This window comes from Xiphophorus hellerii, chromosome 24, assembly GCF_003331165.1.
Source record: "Xiphophorus hellerii strain 12219 chromosome 24, Xiphophorus_hellerii-4.1, whole genome shotgun sequence".
Taxonomy (NCBI): domain Eukaryota; kingdom Metazoa; phylum Chordata; class Actinopteri; order Cyprinodontiformes; family Poeciliidae; genus Xiphophorus; species Xiphophorus hellerii.
The window spans coordinates 12,387,967-12,407,897 of record NC_045695.1 but is presented as its reverse complement, the minus strand read 5'-3'; the positions used below and the strand labels follow the sequence as shown (position 1 = coordinate 12,407,897).

Below are 19,931 nucleotides of genomic sequence, written 5' to 3'. Positions count from 1 at the left end.
AAACATGAAATATGGAGTTAAAAAAGTAAAAACCAAAACAAACTGAGAGAAATTAAAGCTGAGAATCAATGATGACGTAAAACTTCAAGATTTAGCTTTTACAATGAACATAAAATATATAAAATCTTTTTTTTTCCAGGTTCCACATGTTCCTGAAAACTGCTCTAAGATCAGAGTTTCTGTGGGACATCCAGTTCTAAACTGGTTAAACTGGTTTCTCTGATGGAAGCTGAAGTTTCTCTGCAGTTTCCAGTAAAGCATCTTTTTATCTGTGGAGCTTTGAGGAACATTTTCATGTCAGCAGAAGGAAGAAGCAGCAGAGAAAAGAGGTTTGAAGTGTCTTTCATGGCTTCAAAGCTGAACTGAAAATGATTCCCATGTTTCCATTCTCAGACCATTTCTGGTTCCAGGATGAAAATGAATCAGAGAGAAAAAAGATCAACTTTCCAGTTGAATCCAGTTCAGATCAAAACTCCATGAAGCCTCTAAATGGAGCCCAGTTTGAATTGGATCTTTATTGATCCAAAGAGACAAACAATATCAGACACTAAATGAGAGACATGAGAAAATAAACGGGAGCAAAACCTTGGAGGTCAGAGGTCATCATCATGATCCAGTTGTTTCCTGTTGAACTGAGAGAACAAACAGATCTGAGATCAGATCTGCTGCTGCCACAGTTTGATGGATGAGGACCACTGTCTCTAGACATGTTGGACGGCTGGACGCTGGAGTCCAGCTGGACTTCCTGGAGACATGGACACAGCAACAACACTCATCTTCACACCAACACAAACGCAGGAACACAGCAAGCTGCTGCTCCTCTGATTGGCTGATTGCTGTCTCTGTGTCCAATCAGGAAGCCTGAACCATTCTCCTCCCACTGAGAAGCTGCAGCTTTACTGGGAACACTGGATCTTTGCTTTGATGCTAACTGGGTTTAGTTCAATATGCTGACAGCATCTGGACTCACTACAAACATTTACTTACTCTAGATCATCTACTAGATTCTTCAGCTGCTGAACATCTGAATCCTTCAGGTTGTTTCCTCCCAGGTTCAGTTCTGTCAGACGGGTCGGGTTGGACTTCAGAGCTGAGGCCAAATAATCACAGCTGATCTTTGACAAACTGCAGTAACACAATCTGAATAAAGAATAAAAGATGTGAGCTGAAGCCAACAGGATGCAGGTTAACCAGTCCAACAGAACCAGTTAAAGATTCTCATCAGTATTAATGCCAACAAGCTGCTGCTTCAATAAAGACCTGCTGACTTCAGAACCAGAACCAGAACCAGAACCTGGTACTGGGTCATGTTGTGTTGGAGGATTTCAGTCAGTAAAATCATTCCAGGTTCTGATCAAAGTGTTGAAGCATCAATCATTGATTATTGATTAGTTCCTGTCAGATTCCAGGAATTCACTTTTCTAGACTGGGTTGAATGACCTTTGACCTGCTTCACATGAGGGGGATTTCTACACACTGGGGGTCCGAATGCTGTCCTGTTCTGACCTCAGATCAGCAGGTCCAACTCAGTTACACAGAGGGACTAAATTAAACTCTGGATCCAAGTCCAGGAACAAACTCAGAAAATATTTATTAGAACAGAAGAAATTAATTTGATTTATGATCAATTATATATAATTATTCACAGAAATATCAATAATTATATAATTACATACTTCAATGTCTCCAGTCTGCAGCCTTCAGTCTGTAGAAAACCACAGAGCTCCTTCACTCCAGAATCTCCCAGGTTGGTTCCGCTCAGCTCCAGTTCTGTCAGATGGGTCGGGTTGGACTTCAGAGCTGAGAACAGAGAAGTCCAGCTGGTCTCTGACAAACTGCAGCCCCTCAATCTGAATAAAGAATAAAAGATGTGAGCTGAAGCCAACAGGATGCAGGTTAAAACTGAAACATGAACAAATAAATAATAAAAATGTAGAAAATTAATTTCCCTGAATGTAAAAGAAACATGATGAACTGATTCTAACATCTGATCCAGTCAAACTGGTTTAAAGAGTCCAAACCAGCAGAACCAGAACATTTGATCCAAAAGAAACTCAAAGTTTTCTATCAGGCTGGATGAGTTGAGCTATTTCTGCTGGTTCCTGATCATCAGCTGGAGACCCGACTTGGTAACTGGATCAGAACCACTCAGTTTGTTCATTAATGGCCTTGGGTTCTTATTAAAGCTGCTGAAAGCCAATGGAGGCCATTATTTCCTAAGGAGACGTGACCTGATGAAGCATCATCACAGAGACGAGGCTCCAACCGACTGACAGCTGTCAGACTGAAGAGGACGGTTCCTCTCTGACCCGGCCCAACAGAACCACAGCTTCAGGACAAAGCTGAGGAACCTGCTGCTGCTGCAAACCTCACTTTCATTCATTTCATCTAGATTTGCTTTTCTACAATCAGTCATTTCTTAGATTTGGTCATTAATGATGATTTGAACTTGTCAGTGTTTGTGGCTCGACTCTGGAGGAACAACATTTCATTCTGGATGTAAAGATGAGAATCAGAAATGAGAAATAAAACAATCTGAATCTTTACCAAACCAAACTGAAACATCTCCATCATTAATTTACATCATTTGAATTATTTTACTCATTTTGTTCATCAGTAAAAAACATTTTAAAGTGAAAAACTGAAAAACAAAGTTCAATAATCTCAAAGTCTGAAATAAGAAAAAAATAATATATAAGGTAAAAAGTTTTAGAGATTTTATTCTGACATTTAAACAGGTTGTTTTAAAATAAAATATATCAGAATAAAAGCATTAATTAAACTAATGTTTAAAGTATAAATGAAGGATTTTATTGTATAAATAAAGAAAACAAACCTCAGATTCTTCACTTTACTGACTGAACTCTCCAGGATCTCAACCAGAGGCTTCAGATCAGAGTCTCCACCTCCATCTATGTCGATCTGATTTATTTCCAGTTCAGTCAGATCTGGGTTGGACTTCAGAGCCGAGGCCAAAACTTCACATTCAGCCTTTCGGAGCCACCAGCCACCAAGTCTGTGATTAGAGAAGAAATAAATTCAGTTCTAATGAAATCAATCTGGATCATAAACAGACTAAAATATGATAACAGTGATGTCATCATCTGATCAACATCTGATCTTCAATTTACTGAGTTTGACCCCACAGAGAATCTGTGCAGTTCCTGGTTAAAGTCCAGGTTCTGGTTCTGGTTCTGGTCCAGGCTTCATGTCCTCAGACCTTCAGCTGCAGTCAGATGTTGAAGATCTTCTATCATCTGTGAAGGAAAGTTCAGTTTTCTCTGCAGCATCTGATGGAGCTGCAGCATCAGAGCCTCAAAGGAGCTGAAGCAGCTGATGAAGAGGCTGACTGAGCTGATGAAGGAAACTACTGGAGATGATGGAGAGGAGGAGGAACTGCTCACGGCTCGGACTTGGACTAGACCGTGTGGCTCAGAGGAACCAAGGTTTGTATGTTAGAAGAAATTGTTGCTAAACTCTTAAAGAGCTGAAGACCAAAACAGAGCGTTTGGGTCCAGCAGCATTTTTCATGGTGAAGCAGTGAAAGTTCTCCAGTAACTAGAAGAGGCTGGGATGTCTAAAGAGTTGAAGCTCATGTCTCTCCAGGTCTTCATGGCTAACAGCTTCAACAAAAGCTGCAGATGAAGAGTTGATGAGGAAAATGGTTCCAGCTCTGGAAGCAGAGTTCTCAGAGCTTTGGGAGGATCTGACAGAAACTAGGACTTTTTCTGGAGCCAGACAACAATCACCACATTTTGCTCTCACTTACAAACTCAGAGGAAAGTAGTGGGAGGAGGAAAAGTTGGTTCACTAAGTTTCTAACTGGTTTCCATGACAACAGCAGCAATTATTAGGGTTATTTTAAAGTGTCTATCAAACCTAAACAGTGATTTTATAATTTTAAAAAAAGACAAAGATCCTAAAAGGAGTAGCGGCTCAATGAGTGAAGAGGAGTTTAAAGTGTAAAAGTCTCTCTGGCTGATTGGATCTTTCAGACAAAATAGATTTTTTTCTAGAGTTCAGGGTTTTCTATTCATTTAAACATGAAAACTGATAAAAAGTTAAATATTTTTAAAATGATCAAAATGTCTAAAACCAGAAGCTGCAGCTGTCCTGGATGAGCTGAATGTTTAGATGGTTGAATGTCTGAAATAGTCCAGAGGATGAAGGAAGAAGTTAAAGACCAAAAACATCCAGAAGCAACTTGAAGAAGAAGAAGAAGAAACAGGAGGACAATAGAGCTGAATCAGCATTCAACAATGAAAACATCTGGACTCACCGAGCCTTTCTGCAGTTCCTCACAGCTGGAACCAGTCTCTGTTGTCCATCCCATGATGTGTTGTACTTCTTCAGGTCCAACTCATCCAGAACCTCTGACATCTGCAGCATGAAGGCCAGAGCTGAACAGTCAGTCACTGAGAGCTGCTTCCCTGAATCCAGCAGCCGTTGGATCTCCTGATAAAATGAGACGTCGTTCATCTCCACCAGACAGTAGAAGATGTTGATGCTTCTGTCAGTAGAGATTCTATCAGTGTTCATCTCCTTCAGGTTGGTGATGATTCTCTGGATGGTTTCTGGACTGTTCTCTGTCTGACCCAGCAGATCTTCTAAGAGTCTCTGGTTGGACTCCACAGTGAGACCATGAAGGAAGCGGACAAACAGGTCCAGGTGGCCATTTTTACTGCTGAGGGATTTCTCCATGACTTTCTCCATGAACTCATCTAGAGATGTTTCTCTGTATTTTTCTCTCAGAAACGTCTTGATCACCTCTGACTTCCTGCTGGTGAAACAGTGGAGCATGTAGACTGCAGCCAGAAACTCCTGGATGCTCAGATGAACAAAGGAGTAGACAGAGATGTCGCACGTCCCTCTCTCTCTTTTAAACATTTCAGTGAACACTCCTGAGAACAACGCAGCATCTTTGATGTTGATGCCGCACTTTTTGAGCTCTTTGTCATAGAAGATCAGGTTTCCCTCCAGCAGCTGCTCAAAAGCCAGTTTTCCTAGAGACTCAATCAGCTTCTTGTTCTCTGGACTCCAGATTGATCTTGTCTTTTTTCCTCCATCATACTTTTCCTTCTTGATTGCGAAGTTAACCTCCAGGAATGCTATGTACATCTCAGTCAGAGTCTTTGGCAGTTTTTCTCCCTCTCTGGTCTTCATCACATCCTCCAGAACTTTAGCAGTGATCCAGCAGAAAACTGGGATGTGACACATGATGTGGAGACTTTTTGATTTCTGGATGTGGGAGATGATCCTGCTGGCCTTCTCTTCATCATCTCTGAATCTCTTCCTGAAGTACTCCTCCTTCTGGGGGTCAGTGAACCCTCTGACCTCTGTCACCATGTCAACACACTCAGCAGGGATCTGATTGGCTGCTGCAGGTCGTGTGGTTATCCAGAGGAGAGCAGAGGGAAGCAGTTTCCTCCTGATGAGGTTTGTCACCAGAACATCCACTGAGCTGGACTCTGTAACATCAGTCAGGATCGGATTGTTCTTGAAATCCAGAGTAAATCGACTTTCATCCAGACCATCAAAGATGAACAGAACCTGGAACGTTTCAAAGCTGCTGATTTCTTTGGTTTTAGAAAATAATTTATGAATCAGTCCTAATAAGCTGAACTTTTCTTCTTTCAACATATTCAGCTCTCTGAAAGTGAATGGAAATATGAAATCAATGTTCTGGTTGGTTTTGCCTTCAGCCCAGTCCAGAGTGAACTTCTGTGTTAACAGTGTTTTCCCAATGCCAGCCACTCCCATGGTCATCACTGTTCTGATTGGTTGATCTCTTCCAGGTGGGACTTTAAAGATGTCTTCTCTTCTGATTGTTTCTTGTTTCCTGGATGCTGTTTCAATGTGTCTGACCTCATGTTCCTGGTTGACCTCTCTAGTTAACCCCTCTGTGATGTGGAGCTCTGTGTAGATCTGGTTCAGAACGGTTTGATTTCCAGGTTCAGCGACGCCTTCAGAGAGACTCTGGAACTTCTTCTTCAGAGACGCTTTATGGTCACTCTGACACCGAATATCAAAATCTGAAGAAAGAGACAAAGACAGGAGAGGAGACACTTCAGCTGAACATAAGGAAAACAATAATTTTTTGATATTCTCAGAGACAATTTGTGCATCAGCTTTAATGGATGAGAAAAAAGTAAATCAATAAATAAAAAGCCCAAATTTTATAAAAACTCTGCATGGTAAGAAGAACAAAAGTCACGACTTAAAGCTAAAGTTGTTGTTGCTGATTCATTGGGATGTAAAGTTTTATCTATCAAATCTATTTCAGCTCTCAGTGTTTGAAAAATATTAACACCATTAAAAAGCAACAGAAAACACCTTTCTCTAAACAAGTTTAAAAATATAGAAAATCTATATGGAAATTGAAAAATATTCAAGAAATATGGACTTTAAACAAACTTCTATATCTTCCTGAGACAATATCTGTATATTTTCATCTTATTTCAAGTTTACTGAGATATTTACAGTCAAAATTACACAAAATACTTGGAATGAAAGTTGCAAAAATAGACATTAACTTAATAAACAACTGCATAGACCCATGTATCAAATTGTCCTCTTTGATGGCCTCTGAGGCCACTGCTGTTTTATCACAAAATTATGGCCAAATCAAACTAGTTCTGATGGAAACAACGTCCAGCAGAGGGAACAGCTCCTGTTAGTTTAGGTTTTATTGAGGTCTGAGTTGTGGTTCACCATCTAACTTCTCATTTATGGAATCAAACTCAGGAAACAGTTTGGATTTTTCAGAGCTGAAGTTGGCTTCAGATTGAGCTTCCCATTCAGGAAATGGTAAAGGGCCTTTACCCATTAGGGCCACCTACTGGTTGAGCATTTTCAATCTGCTTGAGTTTAAAAGCTGAAATACTTGCACTCTTAAAATATGGGCTACATTATTCTACACTAATAGCAGAAAACTTTAAACTATAGATTGTGATTAGTGAAAATTTGGCCATAAATCCAAGTAAAAACCAGGATCTGGCAGACAGGGGACAAGTTACTAGTTATCTCTCTGAGTTTTTAACTCTTCATTATAGCATGTAGTTATTGTTTCTAGTATCTTTCTCCAGTTCACCTCTTGTGATTTCTGTGCCTCCATGGTCTAAGGATGCCTTGTTGGTCCCCAGATTCTCCTCCACTCCTCTGTTGTCTGCTACAGCTCTGCTGTCCTCACATTCATCTGCCTGATTGTCTCCAAAACCATTTGGATCTCACAAACTATTCACTTCCTGAAGAAGCTTCTCTGTAACATAACTCCTTACTATATTCTACATTTACCATCATCTGCCAGCTGAACCTCAACCACACCTTGAACCAGGGAGCTTTTCAGAGACTTCAGTGACCTCTGAGGTTACTCAAAGTCACTTTCTAATGGGCAGAAAGTGATTTAAACTCTGTGACAGAGTTAAAATCACTTTCTGCCTAGTGAAATCCACCATGTTCTCCCTTTTCATAGAGAGACATGGTGACCGTGGTCCAGATACATTAAAAGGGTTGAAATCAAACCTGTATTGAAGTTTCACAAATCGAAGCTTTAATGCAGCTTCGTTTAGGGAAAGAAAAAAAACTACAAACTTGGTTTTAGATATTCTGGCCTGAATAATCTACACCACGATTGAAGTCTACATATTTTACTTTTTGAAGTAGATCACATTAAAGATGCTCAAAGTAGCAAGAAATTACGTGGAATTGTCCTTTAGTCATTTCCCAAATTAGAAACTCCAATTTTCCAGCAGAACCTTAAAGGCCTGGTGTAATAACCAATAAAAGTAGAACAAAAATCATTTTCAGCAAGGTCAGATTAACCATATTGGCAGCTGGGCAATTTGCTGACCTATAACTTTTGCCGCCTCTCTTTTATTGTTTTATTATACACTTTATTTCTGTTATGCTAAACGTCACATTAATATCAACCAAAACCCGATTGCTGCTCTCCTTAGCCATCCTCTCTGCTATTTCATTCTCCTTAACCTCATAATGTGCTGAAACACAAATAAAATTATCTGTAAGAATCATCAAATTGATTCTATGAAGTGTTTGTTTTATTTAAAGCTGATGACATGTTATGCTGCAACGTGACCCTTCAGAGTAAGAGTCTTCACTTATAATTTTAAAGATGAACAAAATAAAAAGTTAAATTTGTACATTTATCTTGTGGCCATTTTTTTGAACAGGCTCAAATTAAATGAGGATTTTATTAAGCCCAGTTACCTGGACATAAGTTCCAGTTACACCAGCTGGAAAAACACAGATTCAGTTGAAACAACTGACCACAAAAAGACTTTTAAACCTTAAATTTCCAAATCTCAACTAAAGACGTGGATCTGGTTCCACAGAGACGATAGAAGGAAGCTCTGATTGGAGGAGTTCAGTCTCACCTGGAGCACAGCTGCTCTGATTGGCTGTCAGCAGTCCAGATCCTGTTCTGGGTCGTTTCCCACACTGGGGGCAGCTGGTACAGACCGGATCCATCAGAACATTCTGACACAAAGCACAGCAGGATGGATGCTCCTCCTCACCAAAGCTGCTCCTGTAAAGACATTTCTTCATCAGTGAAATATTTCACTAGCAACAGGCTGGAGCTGAAGATGTTCATGAAGGTCCACAAAAAACAACGGACCAGAAACTGGGTCAGAACAGAACCTCAGAACATTGATGATTTCTGGTTTTAAGTACTTCATTGAATTATATTTGGTATCATGACTGATACCAGTGTTCCCAGTCTGGAAGATGCTGGGTTTCACTGCTTCAGTGGGTTTACAGACAATCTGAATTGTTGCTCTTCACAAGCTTGGTTGGTTTTGTTTCCATGCAACATTTTAATCCATATTAATTCATTCAGACCTTCATTCAAACTCTACTGATTTACTGACCAACATCCTTCATGTCCAACTTTAAATTAAGAAGTAAGAAAATTAAGTTACTGTTTATTAAAACACTGAGATCAACCAGTTAATATCATTTAGATTTTATCTCTATAGATTCACATGAATCAGTTAGAAAATGGTTTCTTACTTTCTGTCTGATGGTTCAGGTTCATTACTGAAGTCTGGAGGAAAACCTTTGGACCGGTCACTCCTCATAGATGGACTGATGGATCCTGGAGGTTCTGCTCTGTCCTGATCTTCCATCTTCTGGCCTTTTGGAGAGAGAAACCAGAACCAGTCAGTCCAGTGATCCGGTTCCAGTAACTGTCCTGTGAAGCAGAAAGCTGGTTCCCATCATGTGTTCAGAGGATCAGAGTGAATCATTTGAATGAATGAGTGAACATTTCCTATGAACTAGTGAACTTATTTAGCTCCCAGTGGACTTGAACGCATCATGACTCTATTGTAGCTCTGTATGGAGAGAGTCAGTGAGCAGAAGGTTCTGAGGGAGCAGCAGCTCAGGTCGGGTCCACAGCTCTCCTCCAGACAGAACCGGGTCCAGCTGGGATCTCAGCAACATGTCAGCCTCTGTGTGCAGCTCAGCAGGATTTCCTCTCAGCTCAAGAGACACAAAGCAGCTTTCAGGGACCACAGCATCCAGCTGAGGTACCAGCTGGACCCACTGCAAGGAATCATGGGTAAACAGCTGCTTCAATAGGGGGATGAAGCCCCCAAACACTCAGCGAGGCCTGAAACATATTTAGTCTATTGATCTGATTGAACTTCAAAATAAAGAGACACATTAATGCAACTCTTTTAGTTAGAAACTGAAATGTAAAAAGTTTCTTACAACTGATATAAAATGTGTTTAAATTATTATTATTGCTACATTTAAAGGTATTATTAAGTTATTTTAGAGGTGCACCGATTGCAGATTTCTGGCCTACCGCCGATCTTTAAAAAGCTTGACCTCCAGATTCTGATTTTAGCCAAAAGCAATTTCTTTTGTTGAGTTGGAAACTGGTTCTGGATCAATCAGTCTGGATCTGGATGCAGTTTTGCAGCAGAGCTTTCAGAGACAAAGAGTTTCTTCCTGCTGAAAGGAGCAACAAGAGGAAAACCTGGAAAAAGACCAAACTCAGTGAGGAGGAAGAGAGGAAATCTGTGGACGGCTTAAAGCCGGTTCTGATCCACAGACAAGAGAAACATCAGTTTCTGCTGAACCCCAGACTGATGAGGGACGGAGTGATGTGATTCACTTCCTGCTGATTTCAACAAGCAGAGAAACTAGTTTACAATGTTTTAGTTCTGCTTTTTAGGTTAAAACACCAGAGAGAGTCGCTGCAGCAAGAACTGATGGACTGTAAAAGTTACATTAAGTTCTCATTTTATTTAGGTTAAATTTTAAAAGTTCATTATCGCACACTCTACACAAACAGGCCAGCTTTAGATGCTGGTGCTGCTGTCATGGTAGATCCATACCACTTTATTCTAAACTCATGAAGTACAATATTGCAGCTGACCAAAGTGTTGTACAAAAATAAAAACAAACAGTAAAGCAACTGTAAGAAAATATAAATAAAAACATCAACAATTCAAACAAGTAGGAGCGCAGCATTAAGACAGAGATGTTAGCTCACTCTGGGTTAAAAGCCAAAAAGAAAAAAAATGTGTTTTTAATGAGTTTTAAAAAGTTGTATCATAGAGTTGACCATTCACCAGGTTAACCCTCTGATGCATAACTGGGTCATTTTTGACCTGGTGAGGTCATCTCTTTGCAATATCTTTGTAATGAAAAGTTTTCATCACTTCATATTCCAGGTATTCCTCAAAAAATGTTACTGATATCATGCAATTACAATTTTTGATTTACCTTTTGTACATTTTAAGAAACAGCATGTTTTATATTACTACCCCTTTCTTCTGTGAGTGGGTCAAAAATGACCCACATTAATTTCTTATGGAATTTAATGGGAATCTTTGTTTCTTACCAACTGTGACTGTCAGGAAAACATGTTTTGTGAACCGTACGCACTGAGTCCTAACTGTCACCCCTGAGTAATAATATTTTACAAAGCAAGAACTTCTACATACAAGTATTATCTTTATTTTTACCTCACAAATGTGTGTATGTGTGTCAATCATCAGTACTGTGACAGTGTTATTGTCACAAATCAACCTATTAGTTAAGTGAAATTGTGAAATGCTCTCACAATAAAGCATTTCATTTAACCTGTGACTAATTCCTTTCTAGATCAGGCATTTAATAAAGTAAACAGGGCGTTGTTGCAGGGATCCCATGAGAGCCGAGAGACCCAAGCCGCGGTGGCGGAGGCCCCGGGAAGCTGCAGTGGTTCATCGGTTAGAAAGGCTTCAGAGAGCCGAGAGAAACACGGATGGACCCGGAGCAGCAACACTTACCTCTAGTAACAAGTCAACAAGTTATTTCCATCCTACAGCTCAAAATGGAGGCTGATCTGAAGGAGACCAAAGTTGGTTTCAATTTCTTTTTTCACATAACGTGACATACAGAGTGAAACAACAAAAATAGAATAAAGATGGAAAAGCAGCAGAATAAACAGGTTTTTGGTGGTGGATTATGAGCGCTCACTGCCCTCTGGTGGTGAATTATCACAACATATATTCTTCTTATAAATACTCAACCAGATTATTTGCTGAAGTCATTTCACTTTTATCTGGTCGAATAAAATCACCTTCAATTAATGTTGTTAAAAAGTCACTGCAGGGTTAATAAATGGAAAGGAAAATTAAATTTACTTCAGAAAAATCCTCCCAAAAAGATTAACTGTTGGTAAATTTGAGAATCAAAGCCTGAAAAATATAAACAATGAAAATGTGCTTGTGATAAAATCCAACCCGCTGAGATCAGAGCATTGAGCAGGATGAAAATATCTAATGGAGAAAAATGAAATATAAAAGGTTTTTTTCAAAGTAAAAACAATTAACTTAATTCATCTGTAAGTACATTTTAGCTTGTTAATTATTTGATCAGAAAGCACGACTGTGTAAATTTCTTAGGATATGATATAAATAGTATAATGGGGTTCTGAAGCCAAATCATCACAAATATTCTGTTTTCCAGAAAAATACAATTTTCATAAATATTTCCTGACTCTAAACCAGAAACTCACCCTGTTGCCGTACACCCAGTTATTTATTTCATCAGGAAACTTGACTGTGTGATTTACTTACGATATATAGATGTGTTATCTATACACAAATAAGACATGAATATATTAAATCAACTGTCAGTCCTTTAGACAGACCATAATAATATTTATAATGAGAAAGATATAAACGTGATCAACTTAGAAGTCAGAAACCAGCTGCAGCTCTACAAACTCACCTCTATATTCAGAGCGGGGAATTTCCGCCCTCTGGTGGCCATAGTGGGAACTGCAGTCCTGATAATGCTGCATTGTTTACATTTAATATCCACTTAATGTGGAGTTTAGAGAAAAATTAACAGTCTATCAACCGTTTTCTGACTCAAATATTATTATGACATCTTTTTTTTTTTACCCCTCCAGGGGGGGGTTTTGTTGGCTCTAGAGTCCCTTTTTACGAAGTAGGCTGACAGGAAATGGGGAAGCAGAGGAGGGAAGACATGCAGTAAACGTCGCCGGGTCCGGGAGTCGAACCCACAACAGCCGCGTCGAGGACTTGAGGCCTTCAAATGTGGGTCGCGCTAACCCCTACGCCACCACGGCACGCCCTTATGACATCTTTTAATTCACTGTTTGGTGTTACTGTTGAAGTGAAGACAGTTTTAGATCATAAAAGATGGCTGCTGTGTTAAACTCTTTACAGGACATTTTTTCTGGTCAGTCAGACTGAATAAAATCCTGCAGTGACTCTTATGTAATGGCATTAACATATGCTGACTTGATCTGACTTGGCAAAAGTGAACATTAAAATAAAGAAACAATAAATCTGGCTGAAAAATGTACTTGAAGAATGTCTGTAGTTACGATATTTCACCACCAGAGGGCAGTAAGAACTCACTCAACCATCAAAACTGATAAACTTTAAACTAGGCCTGTCACGATAACAAATTTTGCTGAGCGATTAATCGTCTCAATAATTATTGCGATAAACGATAATATTGTTTGAAGACCTTCATAAACTGATTTAATGGAAATGACGTAATAATGCATGCAATTTCCTGCCAAAGATAGATACACTTTATTTTCTAAAGAACACTTAACACTGGCACTGATAAAATAAACAAAACAACCAAAAACAAAATGGATTCTCAGTCTCCATTAACAAAAATGTACTTGAATAAAAACACCAAAGTGGAAATAAATACTGCAGTCAACCAAAAAAGTGCAAATTATGAAGTCTGAATACTATGTTGCCCTTCAGTAATAATTATATTTAAATTGAGAAGACGGGCCCATCCGACTACTTGATGCAATAGTTCACACTACACGTTAGTTCACACGTACATTTTCCCCTTACAACAATCTTAGAACGTTGGTCGTTCTAAGATTGTCGCTTGCGATTTCATAACCGATCATCATGTAGTGTTTGGTGTGTTATGGTCAGTGGTGGGAAGTAACGAAGTACAAGTACTTCGTTACTGTACTTAAGTACAATTTTCATGTATCTGTACTTTACTTAAGTAGATTTAATAATGGGTACTTTCTACTTTTACTCCACTACATTTTACAGTAAGTATCTGTACTTTCTACTTCACTACATTTCTACAAAAGTGTCGCGTTACTCGTTACATCCAAGTCGCACTGCTCTCTTTTTGTCCGTTAAAATATGAAGTTCAGGGACTTTAAGGTGGCGCCGTAAAATCCAAGCAATAACGTGACTTAGTGTCTGTTGTCACCCATCGCCTCCCCCTTTACTAGCACGCGGAGCTCCAGACATGCGCAGTGGTTTCCTCTGAGCGGGAGAAGATGTCTAACTAATCGATAATAGCTGCATAAATCATAAGATATGACGACATGTAAAACCAGCAGCGCTTCGCTTTCACAGACGGTGGGACTTTGTCCAACTTTTAGCGTCACTTGGAAGGAAAGCTTAAAGAAAGGTAAGATCTGTGGACGTGATGCTAGCAAAGCTAGCTGTACTGAGACACATGTTGCATCTGCGATGAAAAAAAGTTGTCACTCATGCGCTGAATTATGTGGATTCAGGAACGATCCGATTCTTCTGGACGGATCTTTACTAAGGTTGATGGGACTGAAGCCTCACTGAGAGCCGTTCTTTGTTCTTGTATACACTGCAATAGCTATATATAGCTATATATATATACACACACACACACACACATTTATTTAATTGCCGAATAAGTAAAAGTTGAACGTATGAACACAGAGCATGCTCATTGATTGATTTTGTCTCCTGTCATGGTGACAAACATGCAGTGGGAGGGAGGATGAGAACAGTCATGGTGCTCCTTCTGCTTGTTGCGCAGTTAGTTACAGTTAATTGCTATGTTTCATGGTTTAATGGTGCAGACAGTTGTGGTTTCTGACATGAGCAATATGGGCGTTATTTTTATAGGGATGGCAGGCGACCTCTGCGGATTGTAGCACAGCGATGAAAGCAAAACAGAATGAAATGAGTTGTAATTGATACTGGTTAAATATATTTCAGCTCTAAGTATTTATATCTAGGTGTTTTTATGGAAATGTGGATCTTTCAGATCAATCTGAGAACCAATTTTGATAGGTGCACTTCATTTTATTGTGTCATGTAGCGCAGGGCGCTGGTCTTGGTCTCGTGTTCAGAGGTCTTGACTACAACTCTGCTACGTGGCTCCTCGATTGCATGTCTTCCCCCCCACACCTTCGTTCCATCCCCTTTCAGTTGGATTTCTTTCTAAATAAATGTCACTAATGAAGTTCATGCTACGTTAGGACAGGAAATAAGATGTTTCCATCCCTGAAATTATGATGCATAGAATCACATATCTAAGTCTAAACTCTTACAGAGAATAAACACAATAAGAACATGTTTAATCTGTGACATTGTTTATTAAAATGGCACATTTATGATGTATTCAAATTAAATACTACTGGCACACTTAATGATATTAGCGATTAGGTTATGTATTCAGCAAGTACTTTTACTTTTAATACTTAAGTATTTTTAAAAGCCAGTACTTTTTTACTTTTACTTAAGTAAAATGTTAATGTGGTACTTTGACTTTTACTTGAGTACATTTTTGCCTGTGTATTTGTACTTTTACTTAAGTACATTTTTTGAGTACTTTCTCCACCACTGGTTATGGTAGATCATGGTGGCTGCTCCAATCTAAATCAGGGGTTTTCCCCACTGGGAGCTTAATGCAGCCTGTTGAATGTGAGAGGCAGCCAATCAGAAAGCAGGATTCTCCTCCTGCTTTCTGAAGGGACATTACAGAGGGGAATCCCAAGCAGCTGACACGCTCCAGCAGACTTTGGAGATGATATGTGGAAACAACATTAATGTTTATTCAATATGCAAAGAATATAGAAATGACAAGGGGAGGAATTGGAGCAAAATTGCTACGCAGTTGATAAACCCGGTAACTTTTCAGCTGTTCTTCGTTAACGTGACGTAAATATAAATATAAATATAAACATAAATAGTTTATAATGATTTTCATTCAGTCAGGACTTTACGCTGACACTAGCCACATGTAGGCCTGTCACGATAGCAAATTTTGCTGAGCGATTAATTGTCTCAAAAAATTATTGCGATAAACGATAATATTGTTAGAAGACCTTTTTACACTGATTTATTGGAAATGACGTAATAATCCATGTGATTTCCTGCCAAAGATAGATACACTTTATTTTCAAAAGAATATTTAACACTGGAACTGATAAACAAAATAAACAAAACAACCAAAAACAAAATGGATTCTCAGTCTCCATTAACAAAAAATGTACTTGATAAAAACTAAACAACATAAAGCCAAAGTGGAAATAAATACTGCATTCAACCAAAAGAGTGCAGATTATGAAGTCTGTATACTATGTTGGCCTTCAGTAATAATTAGATTTAAATAGAGAAGATGGGCACATCGACTACCTGATGCAATAGTTCACACTACATGATTTTTGCTCCTATTTTTCCCCTTATGACAATCTTAGGCCGTTGGTCTTTCTAAGATTGTGTGGTGTGTTACGGTAGATCCTCGTTGCCGCTCCGATCCAAATCAGGGGTTTTCCCCGACTGGGAGCTTTAACTCCACCTGTTGAATGTGACAGGCAGCCAATCAGAAAGCGAGGATTCTCCTCAGTGCTTTCTGAGGGGAAATTACGGAGGGGAATCCCAAACAGCTGACACAACCGGAAGTCCAGCTGACATCGGAGATGATATGTGGGAACAACATTAATGTTTATTCAACATGCAAAGAATATAGAAATGACAAGAGGAGGAGTTGGAGCTAAATTGCTACCGCAGTTGATAAACCCGGTAACTTTTCAGTTGTTCTTCGTTAACGTGACGTAAATAGGTTATAATGATTTTCATTCAGTCAGGACTTTACGCTGACACTAGCCACATGCATTGCAGGTAGATTGTAGTAAAGCATTGATTAATGCCTGGTTTTAAAATTAGTTAACTGAACTTGTAGCCATTATTTTGTGCCCATTGTTGGACACCACACGGCAGGAACGAACCCGATCGAACCGTTATAGCTAGGATTTCTGTCGGCTAATGTGTGATCTGTCAGGTTTTAAAAATGGGCCGACAATCGGCCGACAGCTCTAAGATCGTGTGGTGTGCGCTGAGCTTTACACTAAGGAAATGAGGAAGGGAGGAGTCGGTGGAGAGCACCGGAATTGAGCCTTTTTTCATTCGGTGTCATTAACAGAAAGAGAAAAAGGCCGGAAGAGACGATAATGCCGATAATTGAAATGACGTCGATAGTTTTAATTTATCGTACGATTAATCGATTTATCGTTTATCGCGACAGGCCTAGCCACATGCATTGCAGGTAGATTGTAGTAAAGCTTTGATTAATGCCTGGTTTTAAAATTAGTTCACTGGACTTGTAGCCATTATTTTGTGCCCATTGTTGGACACCACACGGCAGGAACGAACCCGATCGAACCGTTATACCTAGGATTTCTGTAGGCTAATGTTTGGTCTGTCAGGTTTTGAAAATGGGCCGACAATTGGCCGACAGCTCTAAGATCGTGTAGTGTGCGCTAGAATGAGGAAGGGAGGGTCAGTGGAGAGCACCGGAGTTGAGCCTTTTTTCATTTGGTGTCATCAACAGAAAGAGAAAAAGGCCGGAAGAGACGATAAAGCCGATAATTAAAATGACGTCAATAGTTTTAATTTATCGTACGATTAATTGATTTATCGCGACAGGCCTACTTTAAACTTTTCACGCAACTACGGTGTCCCTGAGATGCAAACCACTTCAGCAAATTGAAAGCACAATTACAAATTACAAAAGCGCTACAACATGAACGAAACGGAAGAGGTATGTCCCAGCGGGAGACGTAAGAAATCGCTGATTAGACTAAAGCTCGTTTTTACTTTTGAACCGGAAGTTAATCTGGCTTTAATGTTAAAGATAAATGGCTTTGTTGGATGATGCAAGACTGCATCTCACTGAAACTGAAATATGACCAAGTCTGCAGAAAGTCTTGAATATTCTTTTAAACTTTGCCTTCAATTTCCTTCTCTTTTGTAGCAAATGCCTAAAGAAGTGTGGCAAAACAAAATGGGTCAAATTCTTTTAGTGTTGGATTTTTCCCCCTCCCCAACTCAATGTATAAAATGCAAGATTGGATTAGGAAAATCAGCGCAACATCACCTGAATTCATTTCAGGCTTTTAAAATTTTTTTATTTTACATCCTTTACGTTCTTGAAACGCTTTTGTAATTTGTAATTGTGCTTTCAATTTACTGAAGTGGTTTGCACCTCAGGGCCAAAGTAAGTTTGAATTCCCGGTTAGCCAGCCCATTTATCGGTGCTGATTTCCTTAATTTTGGGTGATCGGTAATCGGCCGATTTTTACATGTGAAGCCGATCTTATCCACCGATGTCATCAACCTCAGCAAAGGCCTAAAAATCAACCACTGTGCTTTTCTTTTCTCCTGTGAGGTTTGACTGACAAATTGGCCAACCAGGTCATATCTGCACTTTTACAGTTAACAATAATCACCCATTGTTGCCAATTTGGTGACTTTCTTGATAATATAGAGCAACATTTCAGACAAAAAAATGATATCGGCCAAAATCAAAATCGGACAACCAAAGCACTCTCTGTGGTGTTTATTAAAAACTCAATAGACACGAAATGGTAGAACTACTCGTCCAGGAGGAGCAGAGATTCCTGCCAGAGGGCGATACTGCCAAGTCTCTGGATCCCCTGAGATACTGGACAACCACAACACCATCGATCCAAAAATCTTCCACCTTTCTTTACAATCTCTTTGCTCTCCAGCCTCATCTGGGCCGTGTGAGCGACTGTTTTCTGCAGCTGGAGAATTTTATCAAAAAAGTGAAACAAACATGATTTCAAAACGTTGGAAAAACTTTTTTAAAAATAAAATCCCAGTCCACATTCATCCTCATTCACAACATGTTCGTTGCTACCAGGCTGCAGGAACTTCAGTTCTGATGGTTCTGACCCGTCTGGTGGTTCTGAACAGTAACTGGTGTCTCCAGCAGGGGACACTGTTCTAGTCAAAGTCTCTAGCTACATCTTCAGGACTCTTGTCCATGATTGTCCTGAACCTCCTGATCTGCTTCCTCCTCTTCCTCACTCATTACATCACATTGACCTTTGACCTTCTAATCAGCCAATAATTGCTATTGATCACCACCAATCATCTGATTGGAAAAATCCAACATTTATGCCACTGACCTTTGACCTGGAGATGAGTCATCGGGATGACTCCTTTCCTGCTGTCTGTAACTGAGGGACGTTCCAGAGTCAGACTGAGGTCTTTAGTCTTCAGTGGGTTGTCATTCATCCTGGTTCTGTTGGTCAGGTACTGTTCTTTGGGATCATCAGAACCTTTCGGATACACATGGACCATCTTGTTCTCTCCGTCCCTCCACTCCACTCTAGCACCTCCAGGCAGGTAGACTTTGGTTTTGCGGGGAAGCTGGACAGATTTAACCCCTGAATGCACCTTCACCTGTGAAGCTGAGAGACAACAGAGGACAAGATGAGCGAGCGAGAGAGAGAGAGATACATAGATTTTTGATTTTTAATAATTGATTTATTTTCAATAAATAATCGACATAGTATCAAAAATTATGTAACAGAAAATTCACCACAAAATAAATTACATTAACACCCTTCCAAAAATGAGTTCTCCTCCTACCACACTACAAATTACTTTCCCATAACTCCAGATGTGACAAAAAAGTATCTAAATCTGAAACTGAAATGTAAAAATTAAATTCAAGCAATAACCTAGCAATAACTGACATTCACCAGGTTAACAAATAAGAAACCACGTCAATATTCACCTTCCTCCTTCTGCTTATGTACACGACCATTTTAGCCTGTCTAAACAGAAAACTTATCAACTGACATTTACTCTTTACCTGGCGTGTGAATTTAAAACCACAAATAAATTCATGTTTGGTGAAAGTTTCCCCATATTTATTGAAAATAGTTCTCAAAAGCACAAAAAGAGCTGACAGACTAACACAGTCAGAAAAACAATGAAACACTGTTTCTCTCTGCTCACAAAATGGACATTTTCCTTCCACAGCAGGATTAATAACAGAAACAAAAGACTTTACAGCTACAATACCATGAAGGATTCTCCATTGTAAATCTGCATGTTTTTTCATTAGAGGAGGCTTATACAATGATTTCCATTCAGACCTGATTTCAGATGTTAAGGAGAGATGAGTTCTCCATACTGTGTCACTGCGTCCATTCAGTTTGTTTTGATTGAGAGTTTTTACAATCAGCCTATAGATAATTTTTCCAGAAGCTCCTTCTAGGGAGATTCCTTTACTGTCCACCGAATCCAATAAAGGGCCAGAGCTGTTCTTTATCCCAGGAAACAGTCTGAAGGATGGAAACGGGTCCAGGT

The 19,931-nt window shown here is 39.4% G+C and overlaps 1 protein-coding gene across 1 annotated transcript in view; it reads right to left on the bottom strand.

Moving 5' to 3' along the window:
* Positions 1-968: 968 nt before the first annotated feature.
* LOC116715897 (NLR family CARD domain-containing protein 3-like) overlaps positions 969-19,931 on the bottom strand; it is a 117,978-nt gene continuing 99,015 nt past the window's right edge. Inside the window, 5 exon segments of the mRNA XM_032556617.1 lie at positions 969-1,140; positions 1,677-1,850; positions 2,837-3,016; positions 4,280-6,032; positions 18,740-19,024. Coding sequence (XP_032412508.1) covers positions 984-1,140; positions 1,677-1,850; positions 2,837-3,016; positions 4,280-6,032; positions 18,740-19,024 — 2,549 coding nt within the window. The 3' untranslated portion in view covers positions 969-983.